The 12,027-nt window shown below is 46.9% G+C and overlaps 1 protein-coding gene across 1 annotated transcript in view; it reads right to left on the bottom strand.

Moving 5' to 3' along the window:
- Positions 1-12,027, bottom strand: part of LOC144244561 (kinesin-like protein KIF26B) — a 266,228-nt gene that overhangs the window by 233,253 nt on the left and 20,948 nt on the right. The window contains exons 2-4 of the mRNA XM_077779911.1: positions 5,839-6,009; positions 5,367-5,536; positions 4,674-4,777 (exon numbers count right to left, since the gene is read on the bottom strand). Coding sequence (XP_077636037.1) covers positions 4,674-4,777; positions 5,367-5,536; positions 5,839-6,009 — 445 coding nt within the window. The remainder of the gene's footprint in view (positions 1-4,673; positions 4,778-5,366; positions 5,537-5,838; positions 6,010-12,027) is intronic.

Here is a 12,027-nt window from a genome sequence, read left to right as displayed (position 1 = left end):
ACCCAGCTCATCCTATTTGCTTTTGTCTGAAATGCCTGTTCAAGTCCCCTGCCCATTTTTGTCTGAATTATGTTTCTTATTTATCTATACTATTTCTTTATATATTCTGGCTACTAGGTTCTTTTTTTTTAGTTATATATATTTCAAATAATTTATCTGAGTCTGTAGCTTTTGTTCTGTTTTGTTTTCTCTCTCTCTGTGGTGTCTTTTGAGGAACGAATGTTCTTCGTTAAATACAGTCAGACTTACCAGTCTTTAAGTTCATGGTTTATGCTTTCTGTGTCTTCTTCAGAAAGTCATTCCCTACCCTCAAGGTCATAGAAATACCTTCCCGAAGTCTTTCCTAAACTGTTTAGGGTTTGCTTCTCACATTTCAATCTTTAATCCACTTGGAATTAATTTTTTGTATATGGTGAAGGCAGGGACCTAATTCCATGGCCGCCCTCCTATCTGGCTTTCAATTATCTCAGCATTATTTCTTAAATAAGCCTTCCTTCTCCCACTTGTCCGCAAGGCTGTCATACAATGCATTTCCCTATGTACTGGTCTGTTTCTAGCTCTCTCTCCTCCTCCCTCAGTCTATTTGTTCCTCCCCTTACAGATACCCATTCTCTTAACTATTCAAATAGCTTTACAATGCATCTGCATTCGGCTCTCAACTCTTTATATACATGTCTACCACATCCTCTCCCCAAATGCCCATAGTAATTCTGATTGGAATTGCCCTGAATCTTTGGGGCACTTGGTGGAAAGCGGACATTTGACAATATCGAGTCCTCCTATCATGAACACCATATTTGCTCTTTGTTTAGAATTCTTATTGTCTTTTGAAAAAACACTTCTAATTTTCTCCACAGAGGTGGTATGCATCATTCATTAGATTTATCCTTGGATGCCCTTTCATTGTCAACCTGTTGGTGATGTAAATAAATACAATTTAATTTTGTATATTGGTTTTGAATCCAGAAACCTTGATAAGCTCTTGTATGAAATCAATATTTTATTTGTAAATTGGAGGGGGGATTCTACTTACCAAATCATACTTGTGTGTGATGAATGCCGGCCGGAGCTCTTATTTATTTTTTTTTTTAAGAACAATAATTTGAGACCAGCTGGCATGAGAATAAGGCCAAGACAAGTAATTTCTTTTCTTTTCTTTTTTATTAAACTTTAACCAGACAAAGGGAAGAGATAGCAATGAACTCTAGTTCTCAACTTGCTCCAGAAGGGAAAAACTGATGCAGAAACATGGCGCAAGGACCGTGCATGTGTAACCATGAATACATCTTCCAAGTCAGACTACCGATAAAGAGAATGGCTGGAATTAGTGAGCCCCACTGTATGCAATGAGGCACTCTGCATACATTATCACACCTCAGTATGTTGGTGACAATGGCAGAAAGGGAAAGGAAAAAACCAGAAAGACCGAGTATCCTCCCCAAACTGCAGGCAAGAGCTTAGAGCCCTGTAGTGACAGACACCATAATAGAAATGCCAGCACTGCTGTTTCAGAACACAAGGATATAATGAAATACATCTTGAAGAGGGAAACAATGCACTATTGTGTCTAGCAAAGTTTGGGCCAAGATCTCAGTTTTGCATGTGTTTGTATTTAGAGAAATAAATCTGCCTGAACAATTCTTTAATCAGTGGCATAATAACATAGGAGCTGCCATCTGTGGGTTTAATCATCTGAAGACTGGAAAAACCTGATGGTGATCCTGAGGGAAAAGCCCCAGCAGCAGAAAGCCGAGCAGACACACAGACTGTGGCGACAGGACGACAAAAGAAGCAGTCGGCTCGTTCAAGTCGGCCAAACCAGTTATTTCGCGTTAGGACATCTGTGAGCTAACTGTGCCTCTCTTTTGTTCCAAGTGAAGTTTTTGGTATCACCCAGGCTGGCTAAATGACTGCTGTGTGACTCTAGCAAGAGAATCTTCCATGACAATGGCTTCATTTTTCAGGAATCGGGCCTTACGAGTCACGTGTGTGCCGAGGGGTCCAGGAAGCCTGAGCGTCCATCAGTTCCTGGACCACTTGGTAGGAGCTCTTGCTACTGCATCCTGCCCCACCCCTGCCCCTATCTGAGCACTCACACGCACTGAGTACTCACTCGGTCATGAGACAGATCTGCGTATACATCCCTTTGGAAGGTTCCTGGCTTCTATTAGGAGAACTGCTCGCTGGAGCATGTCAATTCATCAAACACGCCAGCGCGGTGCCTATGGAGTGAGGGGGAGCATGGAAATGCCAAGAACCCGGGCCTGGAGCTGGAGACGGCAGATGGGACAGAGGCACAGCCCCTCCACCCTCTCCCCCACCCTGGAGCAAGCAATGGGAGACATCAAGCCAGAGGTGAGGAACACAACAATTCAGGGGAGTCCACGCGTCAGGAGAAGCAGCACATTACAGAGGGCACAGGCAACCCACTGACGAGCCCCCACCCATCCGTCCGTCCTGGGCTACACAGGCAGGGCTTGTAAGTCTGAGGCAGGCTGTTGACACCCCCTTCCCACAACACTCTCGTCTGCAGCCCGCCAAGAAACACGGACTAGAAGTGAAAGATGGGAATATGAATAACCATGAATACTCACGAGGTGTTTATCTTGTGCCAGGTAGGATTGTGAGTGCTTTACCATACGCGCACGTGAGCCAGTGAGGACGAAGTTCTCTTCCTCACTAAACCCCACATGCTGGTTAAAATGTCACTGTTACTGACATTGTGTGTGTATCTTAAATGAACATCCGTCTTCCAGCCTTCTAAAAATTCCATTCTACTTCCAGAGTGAGGCTCCTGAGAGCCCCCCCTAGGAAATCACCCCCTCGCTGGAGGCTCATCCTGGAAAAGCAATCAGAAAGTAAAGCAGAGGCAGATGTTTAAAAGCCCCTCCCGCTGCCTCTTAAGCATCAACAGGAAAGTAAAGCAGCAGCTCTCACCAAGGAAATAAAAATGTACACAAGGCAAAACTAGAACAAGTAATCAAACTCAGAGGTCCTTGGTCTTTCCCTCAATGGGTCAGACAGTTGCTCTTCACAAGGCCGGTCCTGGGGCACTGAGGTGTAAGTATTACATAGGAGAAAATAAGGCCCTCCAGAGACCAGTTTAAAGACATTACCAATATGTCAGCACAGGAAGCACTGGTAATAATGTGCCCCATCTGGAGTATTTCATGCCCCAGTTGAGACAGGAGACTTGAAAAATGTTGACCACACTTATCAGTGACCAAAGGAACACAAGCAAGCTGCTGTGAAGAGACCGTTGTGACGTGAGATCCAAAGATGATCCCAGATCTCAGATTTTGCCCGTCAGAAACCATCAGGAAATTCAAGGGTTAACTGCTCAGACTCCATCCGTTAGCCCATCAGCCATCAGTAGGCATCCATGGGAGGACTCGAAGTTCACAGTCTCTGGTGAGGTGCCATGGAGAATGTAAGAAAGGAGAACAGGAAACAAGATGGCCCTCACAGACATGTCGCATCTGAAGTCCATCAGCTAAAGGCGTCCACAGCCAGGACCTTGGGTCTGTGTTGGTATAGGTTGGACACCTACCCCACTCAAGCCCGGCACAAAGGCCAGTGTGACATTTATACCCGGCCGAAAGTAACAGATGTGTGAGAAGGAACCTCCCTCTTCCTGCCATTAAAGGGGAGTAAATTCCACCAGGTAGTGTGACAGCAATCCGGTACACAAGCCTCAAAAGCTGTTGATCCTACAGACCTCACTGGCAGTCTAATCAAGCCAACAGGATTATGCTGATCGAGCATCAAAGTGCTGATTGATTATTTGCTCCAAGTCCCCAAGGAGGGTCTGAGAGTTTCATTTCCTTTCTTACAGGTACCCAAACCCAAGAGAAGTTACTGCCTGGGGCCATGGGGTAAATCGGCAGAGAAGCCGAGATAACCTCCCCCCCCACCCCCCCAGCACCTGCTACAGCCCCCAGCCACACTCCACAGCACATCGCTGCACTGGCCCAAATGACAGGACAGAAAGAAAAAGATGGAGGTTACTGCATACGTGCAGGTCTGGCATGGGGTCCGGATTCCCTAAGCTAAGCTTCCTCTGAGCTCCATGGGGAATGTGGGGGTCTGGGGGGGGGCAGGCAAATAGTCCCCCCTGGGAATCCAACTTCCTACACGTTAACCTGAGCAACACTTCTATTTAGTTATTTTTTAGAGGGGGGCGGGGAAAGGGCAGAGAGCGCATCCTTCGCAAACAACTCTCCCCAGGTGTTATCAACATTGCAAAATGCTTCTCACCATTATGGGCGCTTGCTCACCAGGTTCCCAGGAAGCAACCCAATACAACCCAAGCCGGGGCTCTCTGCCCTGTCCCCGGTCTCGCACACGCTAGGCCTTATTTTCTCCAGAATCCGGATGACCAGGCTGATGAGGGCATTTATGTGCATCGGAACTGACGCTGACTCCCTGTCCCGCGGGAACGGATGCGGCCGGAGCGCAGCAGGACGAGGGGAAGGAAGTATCCGAGGTGCGTTGTCCTCCCCTACTGCGAGCCCCACCACCCAGGCCTCACTGATGGGGCTTTACGCCAAAAAGCCGGACACACGCGACAGGAGAACCGAGCCCAGACCTTCAGAGACCAGCCAACCCCACGCCTCTTCTTCCAGCGAAAAGCAGCGTGAGGCTCAGGACACAGCGTCATTCCCCAAACTCACCTGGCCCGAGGTCTGACATCGTGTCTCTGACCCGACCGTGCCCCTGCCCCGGGGGGCCGCCGGGTTTGACAGCTGCAGAAAGGGGACGGACACGTCGCTGCCACCTAACACGAGGGCAGCTGGGATTCCAGCCTAGCCCGGCTTCACCTCCTCGCCCGCATGCCCGCGGGCACGCCAAGCGCTAAACGAGGTTCACACACTGGGCAGAGCAGAGGCGACCGAGTCACCTCCCAGGCACACGGTGAGTCAGCAGCCGTCGTGGCCGCTCCCGCCTGGGACGCCCGTCCTCCCCCTCCCCCGTGGGTCCCGCGTGTCCTGAGGGCTCCGCCCCCGTTACCCTTGGCTAACACCCTTGCTGTTACCCGACGGCTGCGTCAGATGCCCCGAGAGGCACCTGGCACGAGACGGCGCGGCTCGGCACGGAGCAGGTGGAACCTGGAAGGGGCCAGCTGCTGACCACGGCGGGACAAACTTTCATGTCGGCCTCTCTGTATTTTACGGGCCCTATTTGTTTACCTGCTCGTTACTGCAGGTTAGCGAGAAGCAGGCTTTGATCCTGCTCCAATACCAACGGCACTGTTTGCCCCCGGCACTGAGCAAAGCGGGAGCCCAGGGGAGCCCGACACTCCTCCCCTCCCCGTGCACTCTGGCACCTGGAGGGCACGTCTCACCGAGCCCAGCACAGGCGTTTACCTGTCACGTGGCGGTCCTGCCTCTTAGCAGCACGGACGCCCGCCTCCCAGAAGACACGGCTCTGCGCTACAGCTCTGGAGGTGTCAGGGCTCGGTGCCCGGGTGATGGCAATGTGAGGAAATGGCCACGGAAACTCAGCACAGTCGAGGGTGGCAGCCGCATCACGGGCCCTAGGAGCCCAGGCCCCGGGGTGCGGGGAGGGGGGCTTCCGCTCCCCCAGAGAACGTGAGAAGACTAAGAAGCCTCCGGCCAACAGCCTGGATGACAAACACCTACTCCTGTCCTGTGCGATCTGAGACACCGGGAGGATTCGGTGGGAGGCTCACATCTCATTTCCGCCAGCTCCGCCCGGCTGCCAGGGGGGCATGAGGGAATCTGCGAGTCCACACGGGACCTGTGAGGACTCAGGCAGCCTCCCCACAGACGCAGAAAGCGGGAGCAGCTGAGAAGCCCTGGAGTGGCAGCCACTCACCTTCGCAAGCCGTCCTTGAGGGCCAAGCCCTCAGCCTCCTCGGGATGAGACTGTTGGACCGGCGGAAGGCCAAGGGCTCTCCCAAACGCAACACTGACGCCTGCCTGGGCGGGTCGTGAGAACGTGTGCGTCAGTTTCAGGTCTTCAGCCGGCTGATGGGCCACAGTGCGCCTGGCGGCCGGGGTCACGCGAGGCCCAACCAGGACTCTATGTCAAATCCCAAGACGGCAATAATATTCCTGGCCCACGACAGTGGTGACCTGAGGGCCCAGATTTGGTCATAAATTCATTGGCCGTTAGAGGAGAAGGGATCTTGGATTTGGGACGCTTTGAGAGGCCACGCAGCTTGCCCAAGTGGGAGCTCCAACCAAGTCCACGGCCTTTCCAATATAGGAGGTGGAGGAGAAGGGAGGCCAGGCCAACAGCAGGTGCGTGCGCGCGCGCGCACACACACACACACACACACACCCCAAAAATGACTTAGAATAAAGAGCAGTGACTCATTTCATCTCTACGCTTTCTTATTTCTACTTTGCAAGGAAATATTTCAACCATTCACTAACCCTGGGTGCCAGGAAGAAATGCGTTTATGTGAAACTGAAGAAGCACCATGCCTAACAATTTAAAAACTGCTACTCCGTGGCCAGGAGAAAATATCAGAGTCCTCGTCTTGCTCAAAGGAAGAAAGGAAGTCGCCTCCCAGATTTTTTAAAAAGAGTTTTTGCTGCGTGAGATTTTTACATAGATAGTCTGCAGGTTCCTTAAGGAGGCAATTGTTTTAAATTAAACTAATCAGGGGCACCTGAGCGGCTCAGTCATTAAGCGTCTGACTCTAGATTTCAACTCAGGTCATGATCTGTGTTTCCGCTCTCTCTGCCCCTCCCCTGCTCGCTCACACTCTCTCTCTCTCTCTCAAAAATAAACATTAAAACTTTTTTAAAAACTAAAGTAAAAAAATAAAAGGAGAGGCATAAGCCTGACCAGTTTCTGATTTCCATCTACGTGGGTCGCACAAAGCCCAAACCAGGAAACTCCCCCACGAGTTTTCAGAGACTTTCCTAAGAACACTGGCTACGGTGATGGCGGGCACTTAAGTAATTCTGGCAGGTAGGGGTAGAGATGGGGGGATTGTTCTTAGGCTTTTAAATATGGGAAGAAATGGGGCACCTGGGTAGTTCAGTCAGTTAAATATCTAACTCTTGATTTTGGCTCAGGTCATGATCTCAAGGTGGGTCATAAGGTCAAGCCCCGAATCAGGCTCTTTGCTGACAGTGTGGATGCTGTTTAGGATTCTCCCTCTCTCTCTATCCCTCCCCTCCTCTTGCATGTACTCTCTCTCTCAAAATAAACAAACTTTTTAAAAAGTGGGGAGAGGGACACCCGTGTGGCTCAGTTTGGGCATCTGACTCTTGATTTTGGTTCAGACCACAAACTCACAGTTGGTTGGGAGATCAAGCCCCACATCAGGCTCTGTGCTAACAACACAGAGCCTGCTTGAAACTCTCCTTCTCTCTCTCCCCCTTCCCCACTCGTGCATGCACACACATGTGCATGTGCTCACTCTCTCTCAAAAAAAATAAACTTTTTAAAAATGGGGAGGAGGCGCCTGGGTGGTCAGTCAGTTGGGTGTCCAACTTCAGCACTGGTCATGATCTCAAGATTCTTGGGTTCGAGCTCCACGTCAGGCTCTCTGCCAACAGCTCGGAGCTTAGAGCCTGCAGCCTGCTTTGCATTCTGTGTCTCCCTCTCTCTCTGCCCCTCCCCTGTTTATGCTCTGTCTCTGTCTCTGTCTCTCTCTGAAATATAAATTAACGTTTTAAAAAATGGGGAGAGTGTTTTGTCTTTATTAAGAAATGTAACTGCTGTGTCATTAGTCAAGCACCAAAAGGGTCCAACACTTAACCAAACCTGAAACGAGCATTGCATAAACCCACCACAGGGCAACTGACTCTGACCCCTGTATTCAGCATCAATTAGATGCCTGTACAGCAAGGGGGCTGGTCCCATGTGGGCCATCAAGAACGGCCCCGTAAAAACCTGTATGCTATGTTCTATGAAGTATTTCCTCCCCAGGTTACTCTTCCCCAGAACTAAGAATCTGTCACCTTTCTGAAAACCCTAGAAAAAAAAGAACAAAAAAAAAAAAAGAAAGAAAAAAAAAAATCTTTCAACAGAGATTACTCCGAACTAGAAGTCTGGGCTCATCAGTGCAGGCAGGATGTGTTTCAAAAATAAGTCATCACTCCAAAAGAATGTGTTATTTTCCTTTAGCAAAAAGGAAAGCCCCCACCCCACCCCTGGCCATTAATTTTCACAGAATTGCCTTTACCCTCAGCTAGGAAAGCAGGAGGAAATTCCAGCATTTTGCCCTGGAAAGTTACAATACCTGGTTCATTCTGGGTGCAACGTATGGCAGAAATTATTGCATGTCTCCTAGGAGCCTAGCACAGCTAGTAACATAGGTGACCTTATGAAATTCTAGAAATAAAGTTAATCATAAATAAAAACCACTGCTAAATTTAATGCTTTAAAAGTCACCTTCTTGATGAAGATTTAATGATGTAGGAAATGCCCATTCGTGGAAAAAAGGACAATTTAAAATTCTATACACAGTATAATAAAAAAGGGCTTTAATCTATATATGATTTAAGAATACATCAAAATAATAAACAGTCCTATAATCTTTTTTTTTTTTTTAATTAAGTGGGTGGTTAAAAATTGACACAATGTTCCCCAGGTCCAGGTAGTTTTACAGGCAAATCCTACCAAGTTTTACCAATTCCAGTCTTATACAAACTCTTCCAAAGAATAGAAAAGAAAAAAAACTTCCCCAACTCATTTGGTGAAGCTACTATAAAGTCTGAAACCAAACCAGATAAGGACAGTAAAGAAAATCATAGGCTGCATTCACTCATGAACATAAATGTGAGATTCTTAAATAAAATTTTAGCAAGTCATGCCCAGTGGTATATTTAATAATGAGGATAATAATAGCCAAAGTATTTTTAATGTGAATAACAAAAGAATAGTTTAACATTAGAAAATCTCTTAATGCAGCTCTCTTGTTAACATATTAAGGACAAAAACTATAATCACCTCAACAGCTCCAGAAAAAGCACTTCATAAAATTCAACTCCCATTCATAAAATTTAGGAAAACATTCACAAACTGGGACAAGAACTTCCTTACTTTGATAAAGGACATCTACCCATGTCGCATAGCAAACATCGTATTTAATGGTCAAACGATGGATACGTTCCCATTAAAACCTTACAGAGGCACCTGGGCAGCTCAGTTGGTTGAGTGTCCGACTTCAACCCAGGTCATGATCTCATGGCTCATGGGTTCAAGTCCCGCGTCGGGCTCTCTGCTGACAGCTCAGAGCCTGAAGCCTGCTTTGGATTCTGTGTCTCCCTCTATCCACCCCTCCCCTGCTCGCACTCTGTCTCTCTCAAAATAAATAAACATTTTAAAAATTTAAGAAAAAAAAAAACTTACAACCAACAAGGATGTCCTTGACTCCCACTCAGCAGGTATTAGAGAATGTAGCCAGAGGAGTAAGAAAATAAAAATCACGAAGAGGAGTAAAGACTGAAAAGAGAGAGACAGGTGGTCCTAAATGCCAATTATGAAAATTCAAGAGAATCCACAAAGTATTAGCCTTGCCAAGAGTGAGCCAGTCTGTGACATACCACATGAATACATATTCGAGAAAAACGTAGGGTGCTACCTTTACAAATGGGGCAGGCAAGGGTGTCTTGGGCATGACGTTAAAATTATACAGCACTGAAGAAAGCACAGATGTTACTACTTGTGACAGAAGACAATGTAAATGCAGATTAGGAGAAGATATTGAAAATGAATACACTTGTGAAGAAAAATGTTTCCACAGCAAGGCCTCACTGCTCTCCTCAGAAATGCCTGCTTCCTGGCTTGGTCCTCAGCTAGCATCTGGGACTTGCATTTCGAGAAGGTTCCCACCATTCCTAGATCTGATAGGAGTGGCTCGCTGTGCCTAACCTGTTCATACAAACATCGTGGTTTATGCCAAACATCTGCTTTCCCTCGGGGAATCTGGAATTCTGGTATGTGGCAGGCAGAGAATGTCTTCGTGACCAGCCTCCAATAAAAACCTTGGGCATGGATTCTCCAACAAGTGTCCCTGGTAGGCAACATTGCATACTTGTTGTCACAATTTGGTCCTGAAGGAATTAAGTGCATCGCCCTGTATGACTCCACAGGAAGAGGACTCTTGGAAGTTTAAGGTCAGTTTCATCTGGACTTCACCTTTTTCCCTTTGCCAACTTTGCTCTGCAAAATCACTGTAATGAATCTTTGCATTAAGACTATATGCTGAGTCCTGAGGCACCTGGGTGGCTCAGTCAGTTAAGTGTCTGATTTCAGCTCAGGTCATAATCTCACCGTTCATGAGTTTGAGCCCCGCATCGGGCTCTGTGCTGACAGCTTAGAGCCTGGAGCCTGCTTTGGATTCTGTGTCTCCCTCTCTCTCTGCCCCTCCCCTGCTTGCGCTCTGTCTCCTTCTGTCTCTCAAAAATTAGTTAAACATTAAAAAAAAAAAAAGACTATATGCTGAGTCCTGTGAGTGCCCCCCCCCAAGGGAAACACAGAACCTAGGCACAGTCTTGCAGACCCCTGAGACAACGACTAACAAAGATTCACATTCAAACATCCCCAAATTCTCTCTTTTTAAAAAAAAATTTTTAGTGTTTTATATATTTCTAAGAGAGAGAGCGTGAGCAGGGGAGGGTCAGAGAGAGAGGGAGACACAGAATCTGAAATAGGCTCCAGGCTCTGAGCTGGTTGTCAGCACTGAGCACGACGTGGGGCCAGAACCCACAAACTGTGAGATTATGACCTGAGCTGAAGTCGGACACTTAACCAATTGAGCCACCCAGGCACCCCCAAACCTCCCCAAATTCAATTATGATAACGAGTTTGAAAAATATAAGCAAAACAATGAGAAAAACTGGCAAAGGAAACAAGCAGTGTATTTTTAAAAGAGAAAAATCCCATGGCAAATGAAACTATGAGGACATGTTCAATCTCATGGTCATTAGGGAAATGCAAATTAAAACAATGAAATGCCCTTTCATGATCATCTGACTGACAAAACTTTAGAGTATGAAAACACACAGCAACGGTGCGACTGTAGCGAAAACCCTTTGTAGAACTTTCCAGCAACATCTGGCAAACCTGAGGCTGTGAGTCCTGTGAGCCAGCCCATTTCAGAAGCAATATAGGCGTGAGGTATTTTAATTTTTTTTTTTAATTTTAAAAAATTTCTTCTTGAGAGAGAGCACACGAGTGAGCAGCGGAGAGGGGCAGAGGGAAAGAGAATCTTAAGCAGGCTTCAGGCTAAGTACAGAGTCCAACGTGGGGTTCGATCCCACAACCCTGGGATCATGACCTGAGCTGGAATCAAGAGTCAGATGCTCAACCGACTGAGCCACCTAGGCACCGGAAGGTATGTGTAAAGTATGGCATGCACAAATCTTATACAGGATGTTTACCATAGCATTGTCTGTAATGGTGAAAAGTTGGAAACAACTTCAGGGTCCATTAGAAGAAGAATGGCTAAGTAAACCATTCTCTATCATTCATTAGAAAGTTAGAGTGAAAATAAACTACATCAGCAGATAAATCTTAACAGTTTCATCAACTGAAATAAGTTCTCAAAGGATACGTAAAGTAGGATACCATTGTGAATAATTTTAAAACACACATAACAGACATTATATTTGGCCATTATAGATTACTCCTACATACAAAACTATGTTGGCCTCCACGAAGCACAGATAGGCTAATTTCCCTTATTTCTAGGGGAGAATGAGCAGTGGAAGGGGAAGAAGAGGAAAGTGAGAGGCCTTCAGCCATGTTTTACTACTTTAAGAAACGTGGGTGAACCAAATGTGCAACATGCTGAGTATAGATGAAGATCATGGTATGTTATTTCCTGTAGATTTTAGTAAAACTGAAATACTGCAGAATTTGTATAAATTGGCTGACAAAGGAAGGCTAAAGTTCAACACAAATAGTTATAGGACTTTCTATAGGTAGAAAAATAGCATTTCATCAGTTTCTCAGTATATCCATCTCTGGGTATCCTACCTAAGGGTGCACGCAGATCAAATGTTAGTATCATTCCAACCTGTCCTGTGCAAACTCCAA

The sequence above is a fragment of the Crocuta crocuta genome, unplaced genomic scaffold (assembly GCF_008692635.1).
Source record: "Crocuta crocuta isolate KB4526 unplaced genomic scaffold, BGI_CrCroc_1.0 scaffold322, whole genome shotgun sequence".
In the NCBI taxonomy this organism is placed as follows: domain Eukaryota; kingdom Metazoa; phylum Chordata; class Mammalia; order Carnivora; family Hyaenidae; genus Crocuta; species Crocuta crocuta.
This window is presented reverse-complemented; position numbering and strand designations above follow the sequence as displayed.